This window comes from Mesoplodon densirostris, chromosome 17 (assembly GCF_025265405.1).
Source record: "Mesoplodon densirostris isolate mMesDen1 chromosome 17, mMesDen1 primary haplotype, whole genome shotgun sequence".
Classification (NCBI taxonomy): Eukaryota; Metazoa; Chordata; class Mammalia; order Artiodactyla; family Ziphiidae; genus Mesoplodon; species Mesoplodon densirostris.
This window is the reverse complement of record NC_082677.1, coordinates 6501016-6519951: the sequence shown is the minus strand read 5'-3', so window position 1 is coordinate 6519951 and position 18936 is coordinate 6501016. Positions and strand designations below refer to the sequence as shown.

General features: G+C 52.9%; 1 protein-coding gene across 3 annotated transcripts in view; it reads left to right on the top strand.

Annotated features, from left to right (window-relative positions):
- Positions 1-18936, top strand: part of SLC7A1 (solute carrier family 7 member 1) — a 69050-nt gene that overhangs the window by 36657 nt on the left and 13457 nt on the right. For all 3 annotated transcript variants that reach the window (XR_009530253.1, XM_060079563.1, XM_060079562.1), the window contains 3 exons: positions 12023-12406; positions 15475-15633; positions 17268-17442. Coding sequence is in view for 2 of the 3 variants with exons in the window: in XM_060079563.1 (XP_059935546.1) it covers positions 12037-12406; positions 15475-15633; positions 17268-17442 (704 nt within the window). In the remaining variant the exon portion in view is untranslated. The remainder of the gene's footprint in view (positions 1-12022; positions 12407-15474; positions 15634-17267; positions 17443-18936) is intronic.

Here is an 18936-nt window from a genome sequence, read left to right as displayed (position 1 = left end):
CCCTCTGAGTCCTGCATCAGGGGCTTGGTGGACGTGTAGCCGTGACCTCTGCCACATAGAGGCACCTCTTGGGGGACGGGCGGGGCTCCCCGGCTCCTCCTTCCGGAGAGGTCGATGCTCTGAGTGAGCACCTTGTTTACGAGGCTGTTGCAGCTTGTAAATGTCAGAAGCAAAGGTTCCGGGGCGCACTTCCCCAAAGTGTCAGGTTCGGTCCGTGTAGCAGGGAAGTGGGAGCGCGTCCCATCAGTAGCCTCGTCTCTGCTTCTGCTTTTCAGCACCTGTTTAGTAGAAGTGCTTAAATGAGAGTTGTTCACGCTGCATTCCCCCTCCCCTCTGCTGCTCAGCCTCTTCTAGAGCCTCTTCCTCTGTTACCTGGTACCCAGGCTGCGGGGAGCGTTCACATTTGAGTGAAGTGCCTCAGGTTGCTGGCTTCTTGGGTCGGCAGGGCCGTGATGAGGTGTCTGGGGAAGCCCTGGACGGTTCCTGGTGCTCGGGCAGGTCCTGAACCGTGTCTAAATCAGGGGACTTCACAGCCCACCGGCCACACCGTGACGGCGCCCTTCCTGAGTGAAGAGACCAGGTGCCAGGTGGTGATGGAAGTGACGTGTCTCCGGAGGGCTCGGGTCTCTGCCGCCTGTTTGTGCTCTTTGGTTTGTTGTATTGTCTTCTCCTGCCAGGAGAGCAGGGAAGTTTGTTTTTACCCTACAGCACAGGGAAGGGAGAGGCATATAGTAGGTGTCCAGATAAATACTTGTTAGATGGATGGCTGGCTGGCTAATTTGGCTTTTTTCCAGGCTGCGAGCACCCTGAGAGCAGGGACACCATATTGCTTATCTTTGTAGCTCCTGCAAGTCCTAAAAGAGAGGCACAGGGTAGAAACACCATTTTTTTAAGTGAAATAATAGCCATTTAATGTACTCCATTCTTCCAGAAAGAGGAAATTACTTTCAAATCATTCCGCCTTAACCAAGAAAAAATAGTTTCAGGTGAATTAAAGGTTAACTCCATCACTGAAGCAGAGAAAGTTAAAGAAATGTTGGGCTCTGGTTTTTGGGTCCTTGAAGGTTTAAAGAGAAAGTGAATGCAGACTCACTTATTATCTCATGGCTGTTTGGACCATGGATTAGTCAGCTGTCACTGCACACACACCGCAGACTTAGGGGCCTAAAACATCTGTCTTCTCATGGTTTATCTGGTCGGGAGTCAGAGCATGGCTTAGCTAGCGAGGTGCTTGGAGCACCGCGAAGCTGCAGTCAAGCTGTGGACCAGGACTTGGTTCTCAGCTGAAGGCTCAACTTGGGGGTGGAATCTGTGTCCAAGCTTCCTTGGGTTGTTGGCCAAATCCATGTCCTCACGGTTTTGGGACTTAGGACCCCAGTCTCTTGCTGGCTGACTTGAAGGCCACATTGACTGCTGCTTGGGTTTTCCCAATGTGGCCACTCACTTCCTCAAGCTGGTAAGACAGAGCCTTAAATAATGTCACATAATTGTGGGGTGACAGCCCTCCCTTGTGCCAGGTTCTGCTGGTAGAAGCAAGCCCCAGCTCCCACCCCACTCCCGCTCCCACCAGGGGGAGGGGGTCACGGGCCACCATAGACACTGTCCACTGCAGATCACCTTTCCTTGCCCCTGAGAGGAGGGATTAAAAGTGCTCTCATCTGATATTCATTTTTGTGAAAAACTGTTTTGCTCCTTTCTTTCTTCCACAATGACCCATGACTTTACATCTATTAAAGGATCACAACTCTACAGGATCCATTTATTCTCCCAACCCACGTCGGTGTCCTTGTGCCCTCACTGACCCCGCTGGGCAGTGGGCAGCTCCAGAGAGCTCGGATGCACTTCAGGAGCGTTTCGGGTTAAACTGCTTTTTGTGAGCTGCTTTGGAACCCAGTGGTGGCTTTGTCCCATTGTTGGTATAGGAAAATGTGACCCGGAGTCTCAGGTGACTGATGCGACTGTGAACTTCTAGAAAGAAGGCAGGTGCCCTCTTCGTGGGTCTTTCTGGGCAGTGGGGCATGTAGAGAGCATTATTTGGGGCATAAGTTGCAACTTCTATTTTCAGCCTTTAAGAATTCCTTAAAAACGATAGGAGAAGTCTGTGCTGTGTTTCCTCATTCTCTGATGATGTGGGTTCTAATTGTCATTAAGTGGGAACCAGAAAGGAGAATTTCAGGTAACTGCCGTCTGGACATTGAACGTTGGCTTATGGCGAGGCCCTGGGGTCACGTTCGGGTGACATTCTGGAGGGACAGCCTGTCCTTAAGGTTATTGCACTGGAGCGTCCATTACAGCAGAGTTGGGGGCTCTGCCTGTGACATATGGTGTACACACGGTCCATCCGACATGCAGGAAAACAGCCCCTTCACACTCAGCGCCACCGGCCAGCTCTGGTCTCGTGTCCAGCACTCTGGGCTGCTTCCTTCGTCTCGGGCTCAGCCTAATCCTCTGGTCCACTCTCTCCTGGCCTTTGATCACTCGGTCCTGCATTCCGGTATTCACAGGCCCTCGTGCAACTGGCCGTTTGCTTCCGATGCCTGACAGTGACTTCAGCTAAACGGCATCACGTTCTCTGTAAGGGAGGCGTTCTGTTACCACCCACTGGACGTGTCCTCTAAGTGTGTGACATGAGAGAAAACCTTGTGGCAGGAAAGTGCTGGATGGAAGACAGGTGAGGTGGCGAGCCACGAGGGAGGCCGTGGTGTTTCTTTCAAATTGTAAATGCTTTTCTCTTGGGGGTGAGTGTCCGAAGTTCTGGCCACCAGTGAAAGCAGGTTGCCAGTACGCCAGCAAGACCCATCATAAAACATGCATTTCCTACTAGGGGTTATTCCTGCAGGGTGCACCCCACCCCATGCAGATAATCCCCATGGTAACCAGGGTGTGGGTGCTACGAATAGCTCAGGGCTCTGAGTGGGGAAAACAGGGACGGGGAACAAATGCTGGTACATATGAAAGAATATAGCATTTGCTTGCGCAAAGGGGCTTTATTAGTTGGATTAAAATATCCTGCTCAAAGGCGAACGTATCGATTTGCCACCCAAGTAAAGAAGGCCGTTACCCCTCTAGTCTATCCTGCACAAGACCCGATCAGTCCTCCCGGTGTTATGTTGTTGATGCCCCTCCTCTGCACGAAACTTTTACATCTCGAGTGTGAATCCCTCAGCTGCCCACCCGTGACTTTCCTAGGTGCACGGCCCTGGCCTGTCCAGCTCCCCACACCCCGGCCCAGCCTCACCTGTGCAGTCTGGCCAGGGTCACCTGCGGCGCAGTGGGCCTGAGCTTCATCTCCCAGGCAGGTCAGGGTGTGACCTGCTGAAAGGTGGGAGGTGAACCCTAAAATTCATGTATGTCCCGCACAGCGCATAGCACAGAAACACGGATCTACACGTTTCTCTCTCCCAGCTTTTGAACGACCTATGAACCACTTCGTTTTTCGTTTTACCTAAACCTGTGCTGGCTTCTGGTGAGGACGAAATGATCTCGTGTGTGTGTGTCTGGCGGGGAGCTGGTGTCGTGTAGAGCAGTGCTGGTTTCCAGCGGACCCCAGGAGTCTCTTCTCCAGCTCAGTTTTGGGAAACTGTCCCTGATTTTTCACACCTTCTTTACTTTTGAACCAGTGCATTTTCTGGAAATTCCGAGTTTTTTCAGTTGCTTATGACGGTGGGAAGACTGGGGGAAGGGAGGAAATTACAGGCATTTGGGGATTAAGGTAGGCGCAGGCTTACGGGTAAATCGGTGCGCTGCCTGGGTGTGTTAGGGTTTGGTGGGTGAGTAACTGAGCACATGGAAGAATAACGGTCTGACTGTGCAGCGGAATTAGATCAGCCTGGCAGGAACCCCCTGCCTTGCTCTGGTTCCAGATGCCAGGTGTCCTGGGGCATTTTGAAAGAGGACGTTTCTAGAAGGAGCCACCGAAAACTCTAATTGACCTTTCAGGATGCCTTAGAGGCCTAGAGAATTGAAGAGGCAATGTTCTGAGAGTTAGTCTGAGTCCTGTCTTAGGGGAAATGTATTTAAGACATTTCTTTTCCATTTGAGATTGGAGAGCCAGTTTGGTAACGGTCATCAAGGCCCAGGTGAAGTGCCCACGGTTCACACGCGCACGACCTGATGAAGCCTCCCCGCTCAGGACTGGGCCCCTGTGGGGCTCAGGTTCGTGGACCCTGCACTGGAGGGCCGAGGTGACGAGTCTCCCCCTGGACCCTCCCCCCAGAGTTTGTACGTCGCTCGGTTTCACGTCGCTGTGAACCAGGAAGAGAACTTTGTTTTCTTTACATCCCGGAGAATGAGTCTGGCTAAGGCATGTATGTGTCAGAGGAGCTCGGAGCTCCTGACAGAACACGCATTTCTGTTGTAACGTGTTTCTGCACACAAAACCGGGCATGTGTCCTGATAAAGCATGGCCTCCCTAGTGATGGAAATGCCGTCCAGAGACATACTCTCTAATCACATCCTGCTGGTTTTAGGAGGAAACGTTTCTAGATCGTATCTGGTTTTCATGGAGAAGCACTTGCTGGATCTTCCACCTGCTGCTGGGCTCTTGTCATTCTTGGATTTGGGTAAACAATGTTGGAAAGGTTGCGTGTGGTAAAGTAGGCAGCATTCACAGTGTCTGGCAAGGTGTCAGTTCATGACTGCCTTGTGACGGGAACGCAGAGCTGCCGGGGAGTGTGTGCCCCCTGCTTCTGTGAGGCAGAGGTGGCGGGTAGGTGCCGAGACTGGAAAAGGAAGAAGCTGTGCCGACTCAGCGTCGGAGGATTTTCTTCTCAGCGTGCTTATCCGTTAGTCATCTAGTCCTCACGAGCTCCTGCACGGGCAGGACCGCAGGGCCACCCCATCTTTCAGATGTGGAAACTGAGGCCCCAGCCACGTGGACTAGTTGAACACAAGGAACCTGAGCCTCACGAAGGCCCTGGGCAGAGGGGACAGGGGCTTCAGTTGTCCCCACAGTGGAGCAGGGTGGGCTGGGGACGGGACACCCCCCATGACGGGAGGAGCTGCCGGGAACTATTTCAGGGCTTCATAGACCAGACTGTGTCGCTTGGGTCAGATTTTAACCCAACTAGCATCTTCTTGCCTGTGTATTCATTTAGAGAAACGGAACCGGACTCCTTGGTGAATCAGACCTTTAAATATCCAGCTAATAGGATCTCCTGTGAGGGACAGACCTCGTTAGTCGTTGACGGTCACGCCGAGGGTGTGGCCTAAGATGAGGGACAGAAAGACAGCCTGTGTCCTGTTAGTTTCCTGAATTTAAGTCAGCGATAGTACTGAGTGTGTGCTGTGGGCACTCTGCGTGTTAATGGTCCCGTAAGCACTGCCGGGTGCCTCCTGCGTGCTGGGCGGGACAGAGGGTGACTAGATGGGGCCCTGCAGGTGGGACGTGTGGATGCTCAGCCCCACAGTGGGGCCGCTCCCCCTGGCCATTAGCTATGCCATCTGCCCCCCCCCTTCTTTCTTACACAGCCTCTCTCCCCCCCAGCACACCCCCAGGACCCAGGAGATCCTAATTCAGGGAACAGCTCAAGGCTCTGGAGGCAGTAAGATGTGGGTCTGAGCCCCGACTCCATCTTTGATTGGCTTGCCTGCCCTCCACCAGGTGACCCGGGAGAACTGCACAGAAGCCACCTGATCTGTGGTGGGCCGGCATCGTTAGTTTAAAAACTGTCCCCACGGGACTCTGATGTACGGTCAGGGTTGGGAATGACTGAGTTCTAGTCTGCCTGGGTCCCCTTATTTCCAGAATGCAAAGCATTGCCTGCTGGATATGGTGATGTGAGAATTAAATAAAATCATTTATGGAGAGGATCTTCCCTTTGGCTGGTGCCCCCAAAAGTTAGTTGTTACTGTTGTGTTTTGCTTTACGAAGTAACACATCTCACTGCCGTAGATAACATGGCAAATATAGAAAAGAAGAAAGCAATGCACGATCTGGAAGACAGTCTCAGTTAATATCTTGGTATTTACACCCCACCTCCACTTAACCCTCATCGGGATCATATCATGTAGTTTTTAATTTGACGTTTTCCCACGGTACTAGAACTACTGAAAACACTTCACTGTCTGCAACCCGTCTGGTAGCAGATCTGCCCCTGGACGATCTCGCTCTAGGTCCCGAGCTGGTGCCACATCCTCGCTCTCAGCCTGGGATTGTTTGCTTGGGCCTCTGCAAGGCGTGATCGTGGGTGATGGCACCGCTTCGGCCCCTGAGCCACACGGGGTTCCCTGCCCATCAGTGGCTTGGTGCCTGGACCACAGGGGGTGCTGTGCCCGTGGTCAGCAGTTCCAGTTCCCTGTGGCATCCCTGCATTGGAATCTGCCCCTGGAAGCTGTTCTGCGGGGTGGGTGCGTGCCTGAGCTGGACCCCAGGGCCGCCCTCCTGGGCCTGGTGGCTGGGAGTTAGGACTGAGATGCAGAACATACCTGCCGTTGTTTACGGGACTGCAGAGGCCTCTGGCGCTTCCTGCAGTTAGTTGTGTTGAATCGGTAGGAAGGGTCAGCCCGGGGCAGGGGTCCTGGGGGCTGGCTTTCTGATAAGGCCGAGGATGGTGGGCCTTGTGCCCCCCGTGCTGGTGGAGACCACATTACCTATTGGTTGTGGATTTCAGCCAAGCACAAAGTGTCTTCCCTGGAAGCAGAGACAGGCCCAGGTGCCTTGCGGGCTTTAGGCCTCTGTCCTCGCTGGGTGGAGTGGACCTTTTCTTCCCCGTGGAGGTGGTGGTCTTTGAGACGGACCGTTACGCCTGGTCCCACACCCCTCTTCAGGAGCCCCATCACCCCTCGGCCCGGCCCTGACTCTGCTTCCTGGGCTGGGACTGGGTTTATGCTTTTCCCCTAAACCTGGCCGTGTCAGCACAGGGCATCTTAACAGCTGTGAGATCTGCGAATTTTGGAGGAATTCAGTTTTATCCTCAGCATCTCCGTGCTGCCTGGGGTCAGACAAGTGTAGATCTTGAGGGACTTTAAGAGAGAATCTGGATCCTGAAGTCACATCTCACTGGAGGCAGACAGGCTCCTGCTGCCCAGTGAGGACGTCGGGGTGTGAGCCGGCCCCTGTCACCCACGGCAGGCCTTCCCCGCTGTGTTGTCCCCTCCCCTCCCCACCCACCCCTGTGCTTTTAGTTCCCTTCCTTCCCTCCTTCCACGTGCCCACACGTTGGGTCTTCATCTGCATCAGCCAGTCCCCTCCACACCACACTTTTTGTTTTTTTTTTTTTTTTTTTTTTTTGCGGTACGCAGGCCTCTCACTGTTGTGGCCTCTCCCGTTGCGGAGCACAGGCTCCGGACACGCAGGCTCAGCGGCCATGGCTCACGGGCCCAGCCGCTCCGCGGCATGTGGGATCTTCCCGGACCAGGGCACGAACCCGCATCTCCTGCATCGGCAGGCGGACTCTCAACCACTGCGCCACCAGAGAAGCCCTTACACAGTTTTTTTTTTTTAACTTTAAGCTCTTGCACCTGGTCCTCCTGACATCTGGGGGATGTGAAGCTGGCTTGGAGAAGAACTTCCTTCAACTCAGATTTTGTTCCTTGCTGTGCGTCTCCGTTCCCACGATGGCCCACATCCTGAAATGCTCTGTGTTTGGGCCCCTTGGGCCACACCTGGTTGAGGGCCCTGTCGTGGGCCCTCTGTTCCCTTCCTTGTGAACCTTGCATGTGCTCTAGAGCCTTGGGGGCTCCTGGGGGGAGTCCCCCACGTGGCCGTAGGAGAGCTGAAGTGAGTTTGCTGACCCGTCTGCCCCCGCGGTCTGTGTGTCCCGCAGGTGAGCGCCCTAGCAAGGACCTACTTTCTCTAGCCCGGGACACGTGTGGACCACAGTGCATCATTCTCCCGCAGGAATGGCAGAGTTTACTCTAGGTGGCTTCCATGTCTGGGACCGTTGTAAAGATCGCTTAAAGGAAAAGCACAAGTATGGGCAATAAAATTTCAACATTAAGGCTTTCCCCAAAGGATTTATGACCTCAGTGTCTACTGCAGCCTACGTCTGACCTCTTCCCCTCCCTCCCATGAGCCATTAAGTGGACTTTTTCAGTGATGGGACTATCATGACATTTGAGAGTTAAAAAAAAAAAAAATCTCACATTTGCCCACCTTTGTCAGACACCTTGAAAACAGCATCTTTATCTCTGCAATCTGGACCCATTGGATCATTTTGCTCCTATTGTTATATAGTGATTACTAGAATAAAACTTGGAGTTAGAAATTCTATGGGAAAGGGGCAGATTTTCTTTGCTTTTCTGAGAGGATAACACATAAGGTAAGGGCTCTTTAATAATAAATGAATCGGGAGTAAGACAGATCTGAGGCTCTTGCTATTACAGGATTTCTGTCAAAAACTGAAATGAAAGTGTAGGTGTCGACTGTTGTACAAATTCCTCCCCACATGAGAGGCTAACGTAATTTCCAGATAATCCTTTCAAAGTATTTGGCGACTGTCTGCGTAAATCCCAGCAGCAGGAAGTCCTCGTGACCCTGACGTTGCTGGTGTTGGCGTGGTTAGATGGGTTTTACGTGGAGAAGTTTCATTTGGTCTCACTGCTGGCTGAGTGCCCACCTTAGGAGTCCAGGCGTGAATGTGAGTCGCGCCGTAATGTGTACAAAATGCCGCCGGGCGATGCCACCCGGAGAACAGTTTTTGCATGACTCCCAAGGAGACAGAAAGGACATTTCTTTAAAATAAACCCGAACAAGGTTAGCGAGCATCTCATTTTCTCCTATCCTGGAAAGTAGAAACAGACAGTGCACTCGTATTTTCCGCATTCTCAGCGCTAGGCCTCAGCAGCTGCGTTTCTGTCCCAGTGGCTTCCAAAGAAGTTGGGTTTGCCCTTTCCCCAGACAGCAGGGAGCACCGAGGAAGTAACCAAGGTGAAACTAACGGGCCCTCCTGGGCTCCCGTCCACTGGCACCCGGAGCGCTTCCCTCCGGCTCCTGTGAGGGAGGAACAGCCCAGGACCCTTCGTGAGAAACGGGGGCGCTGTGTCCCTGCTTAGAAGTCCGCTGCCTCCCTGGAGTCTCGGTTTGTGGTCTCAACCAAGAAGTCCCTTTCACATATGGTTGAAAACCTGTGTCTAAAATCTGTATCTAAATTTACAGAATTCGATGCCCCGCCCCCTTTATTTTGAAGATGGTGCGGGGGCCCCCAGCGTTGGTCAGTGGGTTCTTGGAGAGGGTTTCCGCCTGTGCTGGTGATACCACCCAGGGGCGTGTGGCACATACACCGCAGCTGCGCATCCAGGGAGGTCATTCCGGCCTGAAGTGAGGTCACCGGGCTCTCGGGACAGTGTCCCCAGGCTCAAGTGTGCCCCTGGCCAGGCGTCCCAGTCGGGTCACTCAGCAGCCCCTGCTTCTGCTCCAGACGGCAGCACATCTGAGAAAGGCGTGTGCGCTGTGGACCCAGCCCTTCCAAAGAGCCCAGGGCACAGTGTGTCTGGCCTTTCAGAGGAAGGCAGGTGCCTCCTGGGCCCTGGGGTTACTTTACTCTGTGAAGCTGAGGAAAGAAAACGCTATTTAACTGCATTGTCTTTGCTTTGCACTTGGTTTTGGGGAGAGAATCCGTCTGTCATGAACCAACAACGACCTCTAGGAGAGGACGCGAGCAGGTCAGCCCTCTCGCTAAACGTCAGTCCCGTTCACCAGCCAAGCTAGAAACAGTGCCGGCAACCGGGAGCTTTCACACTCCGCTTCCCGTGAAGGGTCCTGGCTCCTTAAAATACTCCCGTCCCTCCCCAAAGTGATGCTGAGAAGTTGTGTACGGCATCCTCGCACATTCCCCTTCTGCTAAGGGCTGTGTTGAAATGGTGCATCTTCCCTTTTTACTTGTTATCCAAGCAGTGGTTTACTAAAGGCTTTGCTGTTGTTCACAGCCTGACTTGAATGAATCCAGGTAAACGCTGGGAGGAAGAAAGGGAAAGGCAGGACCAGGAGGACTCGCACCCTGGGCTCCCCGGGCAGCACCGGAGCCCCGGTAGGTCCTCGCTGCCTGCCTTGCTGGGGCCCCTCAGGGCCCACTCCTGATCGAGCATCAGCAACTGGCCAGTGAGTGGCCGGAAACACCCCGGGCACCGTTGCTCTTCTGCGTGTCTCCTGTCCTGTCCCTGCCCTCTCAGCTCTTATCAGCTCCTGTGCCTGTGATTTTCCTGCTCCACTGCTGTTGCACTAACAAGGTCTTCTTCCCTCATTTCCTCCCACTTCCTCCCCACCTCACTGACGGTGATATCATTTCCCCCCCGCCAACGCCAACGCCAGACCCAGATGTGGGGCCAGCACCATGCACCTTGTGAGCTCGTGACCCTGTTTGACACTTGGTGTCTGAGTTGTTTTCCCTCGTCTTTACGAGAAGATGGGATCGGATGAGTTTTATTGCCCACTCTAGCTAAAAACTTTGTCTTGAGAAACTTTCTCTCTCCTCTTGGCCTCGCAGAGAGGACCATCCACTGGTCCCTCTGTGACCGGGAGCTGGCCAGTGACGTGACCCACGGGGGCCTGGCCTGAGGCTGGGAGGGGCGCGGGGCCACAGGGGTGTGGGCGGGCGGTCCAGGGCGCCAGGTGGTTGGGTGTGGACTTGGCTGGACCTGCCGTCTCCATGTAGACGGTTTTGCTTTCCAGTGACTTGCTTATAGCAGAGGTAGGTCAGTAACTACCCATGGATCATAAAGATGAATTTTTAGTAGCTCAAAGTCATGGTGATAGCTTATCTCTGCACATGCTGTTGTCTGAAAACTATCTTAGCACACGTTTATAGATTTATAGAAAAGCTGTGAAGATAGTACAGAGAGTGCCCACGTGCCCCACACCCGCTTTTCTCTCTGGTTAACATCTTACACTAGTGTGGTATTTTAGTTATGATTAACGACCCGATATTGATACAGCGGAAGTCCACGCTTTATTCAGATCGCCTTAGAGTTCCCTGCCGTCCTCCTTCTGTTCCGGGATCCCATCCCCTCCCACGTGATGTGTGGCGTCCTGTCTCCTTGGGCTCCCCCTGCTCGGGATGCTTCTCCGACCTTCCTTGTTTTGGGTGACTCCTGACGATTCGTCAGGTGTTTCTTAGAGAGTTCCTCACCTGTGATTTGTCTGATCTTTTTCTCAGGATTAGCCTGGGCTTATGGGTTTGGGGAGGAGGCTCTCAGAGGTAAAGGCCCTTCTTATCACATCATACGGTCAACTATAACTTGTCACTGTGGATGTCGACCTTGGCCACCTGGCCGGGGCTGTGTCTGTCAGCGTTTAAATCACTGTCCTGGGATGCTGACCTGGGATGCTGTTCACGGTGTGGGTGGCATCCTGGGAACCCCCTTGGGTGTGTCCCGTGTGAAAGTCGGAGGCCGGGAGCCATATGTGCGTGGGGGCCCCTTCCTGGCATGTGTGATCAGGAGGGCATCACGTAGCACTTTGGGCCAACATTTTGGTCCAGAGGAGAAGTGTTTCCCCGAGTAGTGATGGTTACAGGGAGCCCTAACTTGTTAGTAATTCAACGCTTTTCTGCTCTGGACCTAACTCTGTGTTAAAGAGACGGCTTGACCCCTGCCGTCTCAGAGGATCCCAGGAAGGTCTCTAAAAGGCATTGTCATTGCTATTCAAGGCCTCTGGGTCCTAATAATTACATTAAAATGTGGTTTGGTTCTCTTTCCCCAGCAGCCCACTTGGGATGGCGTCCTGCTTTTCCTGGCAAATCGCCCGATTATTGAGGGCAGGAACGACATCCTTAATGTGCGCCTCTCGCGCTCTTTCTGCCCCTGGAAGGCTCTCGGTTAAGAACTGAAATCAGCGTGGAGGCTCAGAGACCAGAGTCCAGGCGGCCGGTGTGTTGGCCTCTGGGTGTTTCTCCCGCTGGTTAAGCCTGAGACCGGGAAGCCGTGGGTGGGTGTTGTGACCGCGGGTCGTGGAATCGTGACGTGCGAGGCCTTAGCTGTAGATGACGGCACGGGAGCACCTCGCCATCCGTGCTGCGCTGAAGGGGGTTAATGGGGGAGAGCGGGGCGATGCTGCAGCACACACCTTTGTTCTTTCTCTCGGCAGGTGTGAGCTGCAGGATGGGGTGCAAGGTGCTGGTGGGCATCGGGCAGCAGATGCTGCGGCGGAAGGTGGTGGACTGCAGCGGGGAGGAGAGCCGGCTGTCCCGTTGCCTCAACACGGTCGACCTGGTGGCGCTGGGGGTGGGCAGCACGCTGGGGGCCGGCGTCTACGTGCTGGCCGGGGCCGTGGCCCGGGAGGACGCGGGGCCCGCCATCGTCATCTCCTTCCTGGTGGCCGCGCTGGCCTCCGTGCTGGCCGGCCTCTGCTACGGCGAGTTTGGCGCTCGGGTCCCCAAGACGGGCTCGGCCTACCTCTACAGCTACGTCACCGTAGGCGAGCTCTGGGCCTTCATCACCGGCTGGAACCTCATCCTCTCCTACATCATCGGTAGGTCCAGGAGGCCCTGGTTGTTCCCACCCCAGCCGTGGGCCGCGCCCCGCTTGGCTCCCTAGACACACAGAGCCTGGTGCCTCCCTGGCACCTGCGCCTCGCTGAACTGCTACACAGTTTCCCTTTTCCTCTAACGCACGTCGGAGGCCACCCTCGGGCATCACTGCCCTTGCTTTTTAATGATCAAGTACATGGGACGACCTTAGTGGGGACAGGCCAGGCCAGCAAGGAGCCAGTCCTGTTCGCACGATAGACACAGCATCAGTAGGGTGTTTGTATCTAGTTAAAAAGGACGTAGTCTCTTTCAGTATTTTTTTTCTGATTACTTGAGTAAATACATCCCTGATACAGAAAAATTTAGGAAATGTAGAAGAGCGCAAAGAAGAAAGTAGAAATTACCCACTCTGACAGCCTGGAGAAATTAGTTCTCTTATTCATTCATTCTTCTAGCGAACGTTTATCAGGTACCTCCTCTGTGCCCGGCATCCCGCTCAACGTTAGACCCCGTGGAGGAACAGGGTGACCTCCGTTCATAGAGTTTAGGGATATTACATGGTTAATATTTCTGTGAACCTAAATGTATATTTTTCTGTCTAGTGTGTCTCTATACTGGTAAAACAATATATAGTGTACATTTTTCATAGCGTTAGTTATTTTTCCATAGTAATATTCTTATTTTTTTCTTTCTATAAGTTTATCTATCTATTTATTTATTTTTGGCTGCGTTGGGTCTTCATTGCTGTGCGCAGGCTTCAGTAGTTGTGTCATGCGGGCTCAGTAGTTGTGTCACGCAGGCTCAGTAGTTGTGGCTCGCAGGCTCTAGAGCGCAGGCTCAGTAGTTGTGGTGCACGGGCTTAGTTGCTCCGCCGCATGTGGGATCTTCCTGGACCAGGGCTCGAACCCATTTCCCCTGCCTTGACAGGTGGATTCTTAACCACTGCGCCACCAGGGAAGCCCCATAGTAATATTCTTGATGACGTACCATTATATAGATTTATATACAGATAATTGATTGGGTGCCTTTGTGGGGTATTTAGATTGTTTCCAGCTGTGTTGTTGTTATAAATAGTAAATTACTTAATGTCTTTGGCATGAAAAACAAAAAGCTGTGCACTTTCCTTTAAAATGGTCTAAGAAGCAGAACGTCTGGGTCAGCGGGCCTGCGTATTTTCAAGGCCCGTGTGGCCTGTGGTCCTCCTGACGGCCAAGGGCCCCTTTTCCTCACGTCCTTGCCGACTCTGGACTTGGCCTCAGCATTAAAGACAACCAACCAACCAACGAAAACACCAAAAACATAGTCTTTTCTGTTCGATAGGTTTCAGTGTTATTCTCTTTATGTTATTTGTATTTTGATTACAGCCGAAGCTGAGCACATCCACTTAAAAGAAACAAACGCCTGAATGTAAGAATAACTAAAGGATATGAATGGCCGGTTCGCCAATAGAAATAATACAAATGGCCACTAAATGTTCCAGTTCTGTTTTAGCTCTTTGTAGTAATATTGAAAAACTGGGGCGTGGGATGAGTTGAACCCCGCTGGCTTCCATGCCCGCCCTCTGGGAAGCCGTGTGTGGTGCTGGGCCTCCGCCTGGGCTCCACCAGGCTCCCTGGGCGACACCCTCCCTTTCTTTCCAGCACCTGCCGAGAGCTTACTCTTCTGGGTTGAAAAATAAAATTCCTAATCACGTTTTTCTCAGTGCAGCACCAAAAGTTGCAACCATACACGTCCTTACAAGCTGCAGCCTCTCAGTGGGAATGCAGCTATTTTAAAGGGGCCATTATGTTTCCAGAGGATTTACCTGCGAATAAAACAGAATGGTGAACGTGAAGCGCCTGCAGCTTCTGGACCAGCAGGTGACGACGGGGTCTTGGCCAGAGTGGTATTCTCTTATGAGACGCACCCCCGTGCTACTGCAGGCGGTTCTCGGCCTCACCTCCTGAGCAAGGGCAGCTTCTCTATCAAATGTGTTTCTTTTAAAAGCCACGATTCAGAGGTGGGGAGGGGTAGGCAGGCAGGAAAAGCTGGGCTGCCCTGTTGGTGGCGAGCTGGCCTCTGGGGCAGGAGAGGTAGTGACCTTTTTCTTCACTGGGTTGTGGCGTTGAAGGACAGAACTCATCATAGGCTGGCTACTCGGGATGAAGAAATGTGGTTTCCTTTCTGAGTTGTTGGAAAAACACTTAGCATGAGACCAGACGGTGAAATGGAGTCCTGCAGGTCACTCTGGCCAAGTTGTGTGGAAGATCCAGACCACAGTCACCAGCAAGGCCCCCTTTGAAGATAAAGAAACTCTTTGTGGATATTGGAACTTTAGCGACATTTCCCGAGAAGCATTGCTGGAAAAGCAGTGACGTCATTCAGATGAAAAGAGAGAGAGAGAGAGCAGTCAGCTGCTCTTGGCTTTGGAGGTGCTGGACGCCACATCCGTTTGTGTTCCCGTCGGGCAGACCCTCGGGGCCACGGCCCGCGGCAGGTGTTGGCCGCCCGGGCCCGGAGCAGCAGAGGCGGGGGTGAGCAGGGACTCGGCTGCTGACGTGGAGCCAGCCCCGAGCCGCTGTCCTTAGTCCCCCGCAGCGGGAGGCAGGCCTCTCAGCTCTGCTGCTGGGGTCTTAGGGGAGCAGCTTCCTGAGGAACGTGGCCCCTGCTCACTGCAGCCCAGGAGTAGGTCGTGAAGTCGCCTGAATGGTTCTCCCTCAGGAGTTCTTGTCGGATGCGATCAAATAAGTAGCACTCAGTACTGTCAGAGCGCCGCTCTGTGCTCAGGGTAACGTTAGTTTGTTAGACTTTTATTGTCATTGAGTTACATGTACGTTCGCAACGCATGCTATGCACGTCGTATTGATTGTGATGGAAAACGGGTTTCTCTCCAGGCTCCACTTCTCGCGTCTCTGCAAACACTAACTGACCCTCACTTCTGAGGCAGCACGTCCCAGGGTCCGGTGGCTGCCGCTGGACCCCCGTGCGCCGGCCGCCATCCCTGCGCAAGTGCCGCCCGTGCCGGGCTTGGTGACAGGTGCTCCGTTAACTGTTTCCCTTCAGTTTCGTCTGACGGTGTGTTTCGTGGCAGGTACTTCGAGCGTAGCCAGAGCCTGGAGCGCAACGTTTGACGAGCTGATTGGCAAACCCATCGGGGAGTTCTCGCGGACGCACATGGCCCTGAACGCGCCCGGGGTGCTGGCCGAAAACCCGGACATATTTGCTGTGATCATAATTCTGATCTTAACAGGTAAAGCCACACACCGGAAGGCACTGGGTTGGAGCAAGGGGTCCAAGGTGTAGGACAGGCTCCCATTAAGTTGCTTCCTTCCTTTTCTCTTTCTCCCATCCCCCCATTTTCTTCTCCTTTTTGTAATTGATACAGACATATTTTTTGTCAAAATGGCTTCTTAGAGATTCACGTAGGATTGACCTCTTGAATCGGTCGAGTTACGTGTCATTTGAATCTCAGGTGTTTGCGTAACTGTTTGTGGAATAAGATCTTGTTAATGCTGCAGGCTTTTTGATACAGAAATATAAATTCTTTGGAGTCAGCGGATGACTACTTGGAAAAGGAAAGTTGGTGTTTGTCAGCCAGGGCGACGTGGAGGAATGAGGGCCTCAGTGTTGGTAAAGGCTCGGGTGGTTTACACCCAATGGCCGGCAAAACACCCTTTAAATAAATAAGCTTCACTGGGAAGTTGCTGGTACAGAATTTTAAAATCGCAGACATGGCTTGAACACAGCTGATGGCAGCTTCTTAGTGACACTTACCCGAGCCTCAGCCACTAGGATGGGAGTTTTGTTTATATAAACATTAAGCTGAAATGCAGATAAATTCTCCTTTGAGGTTAGAAAATCTTGGATGGGTTTTAAAAACAACGTGCCATATTTTACGCACCACATAATTGAAATCATTCTGCACAGGCCAGTCTCAGCAGTATTTCTGGTCCAGCTGGCAGGAACATGTATCAGAAATTAAGTCTGCACGAGTGAGATTTTCATAAACACGAGAGAGAGGGACGCTGAAGAACAAACACGGCGGAGAAGTGTTCCCTGTGATGAATTGCTCGGTTCTGTCCTAATGCCTGTTTTTCAGAATTCAGTCTATTACATAGAGCGTCTTGTTTTAAAACGTATGAGAGCCCTACACGGCAGGGCAGTCGTTTCCGAGCAGGTCGGTGGTCACGTGTCACCAGGCACCCTCCCCGCCTCTCTTCTTGCCCAGCCGAGAGTTCAGGACAGAAGCGTGCCCTGCGGCACTGCTGTCACGTGGCTCCCGTGGGCTTCACCATTCGGTGTCCTCTTTATCCTGAGTTTACAAGCTGGCACTAGTCTAGCTTATACATTGTTCTTCGTGCGCTGAGTCCCAGGAGGACCCGTACGTGGCAGGGGTCCCACAGCCCAGGTGGCTGTCACTGCTAGCACCCCGTAGCAGTGAGTGCATGACTCCTCTTCTGGAAAACTCTCACCCTCCCGAGAAACTGAGTAAAGTGTCTCTTGGAGGAAATGAAATCCTGCCCCCGAGGGTGGCTCTCGGGGATGGAGGTTCAGGAAGAGGGAGGGCCTTGCTCTCGGGGGCCGTTGGCTGACACGTCGCTGCCTCTGCTGTTCCTGGTGCCCCTGGCCTGGCGTCTCAAGTCCAGAGGGGATCTGGAAGGCCAGCCTTGATGGCTTTGTTCAGCACCCCCTCAGACCTTGGTTATTTTGATCCCTGCCTCTAGAATGAGAATTAATTCAGTCCCATTTCCTCTTTGGAGGTCTGATGCTGCTTGGATTCTGTCTCGTCCCCATCCCCGTCCCCGTCCCCGTCCCCATCCCAGAAGGACTTGCCTGGTACGAGGTTAACGCTGAGAGAGAGTTTCTGTTGATGCACTTTCACAGGACTTTTAACTCTGGGCGTGAAAGAGTCAGCCATGGTCAACAAAATATTCACGTGTATCAATGTTCTGGTCCTGGGCTTCATCATGGTGTCGGGATTTGTGAAAGGATCCATTAAAAACTGGCAGCTCACGGAGGAGGATTTCCAGAACACATCTGATCACCTCTGCCTGAACAAGTGAGTGTTGTTCTGTCTCTGGGTGCGTGACAGTCATGAGGTTGGTGATGCCGTCGGCTGTGACAATACGAGTCTTTTCTTAAGTGTAATTTGAACTAGTATGTTTTGTTATTATTTAATTGGTTCTTTTGCAGTCAAGTAGCTGAGGGTGTTTTATTTGTTTGAAGTTTGGGTTACGTTTTCTTTCCTTGTACTTGACTGCACACTGTATGACTAAGGAAGATGTTTGGGGAAACAGCATCTTCGTTCTAATTCCAAAATTGTGCATGGTTGAGGATCACTGTCAGACTCACTCAGGAATCCCTCTTCCCTCATACTCTGTTTCATGACCAAGCTCTGAATTTTGTTTTCAGAAAAGATTTTCTCTGCAGCACCATGGTGATAACCATTTTTTAAATTTTGAAATGCCTTCCTATTTAATAACCTAGAACAAAGAAGAAATATGTGGAACTTTTATCACAGGCCTTTATCAGAGGTTTTCAGACTTACTGAAGTATCAGAATGTGATTATAATAATCTCTTTCACTCGCACTCAGCTTGTGCTGCGTCAGCCCTGAGAGACCGTGGCCCCGTCTCCCTTCCGTATCTGGGGCTCAGGACACCCAGGGCTGGAGGCAGGTGCCTGGCCAGCTCCCCAGGCTTCTAGGTGCACCCTTACCGATAGGCTCATCTTATCCAGGAAACAAAAGCCAAACATCGAAACGGGCCTTTCTGATCTTTTTTTGTCAGATTTTTGGGTAAATTTTAGGGTCCTAGGATGGAGAGTGGGGAGTTTTCATTTTGTATACAATTCTGTTTTAATTATGGCTAAAGGTTAAACTGCTCTGATGAAGAGACCTTCCTAAAAGTGCAGTGGCTTTCAAATGATGTCTCAGGTCCTGGAATGAACAGTGGGGGGGGCTGGCCAGCGAGACCACACACTGGCTTTTAGGAACCTGATCATCCGCCTGGCTGTCCCGTCAGCCTTGAGGACGCCGTCCTCGTGCGCCTGGTTGCATCTGGGCTGTGGGCACAGGCATGGCCCGGCTCTCGCACAAGGGGACAGAGCGTGAAGACAGCGCACTCAGATCCGGAAGACCTGTCCCCACCCGCACGGGCACCCGGTGGCGCTGTTCACTTGGCGCACGGGAGGCAGGGGCGGCTTAACACATGCGTTTCTCCACCGGAACAGTTCACCTTTTCTAACCGCGGCACCTCTGGAAATGCTTGTTTTCAGACATGAGCCGCTGGTAAACGTGCAAGACTGCATTTTGGTCCCGGGCGGGCGGAGACCGCTGCGCCTGGCGGGCAGCTGAGCGATGCTCTGAGGGTCCCGGGGGAGAGGCTGCGGTCGCCGGTTCCCCCCCTTCCTGACGGGCACCCTGCCTTGCGGTCCCTGCCTCGCACAAATCAGTATTTGGCCGGGGCGTCTGGAAAGTGCTTGGTGGCCCCTCGCAGCCCTGGCCATGAAAAGCAGGGAGGCCTGTCGCCCAGGAGTGTGGTGGCTGTGACAGG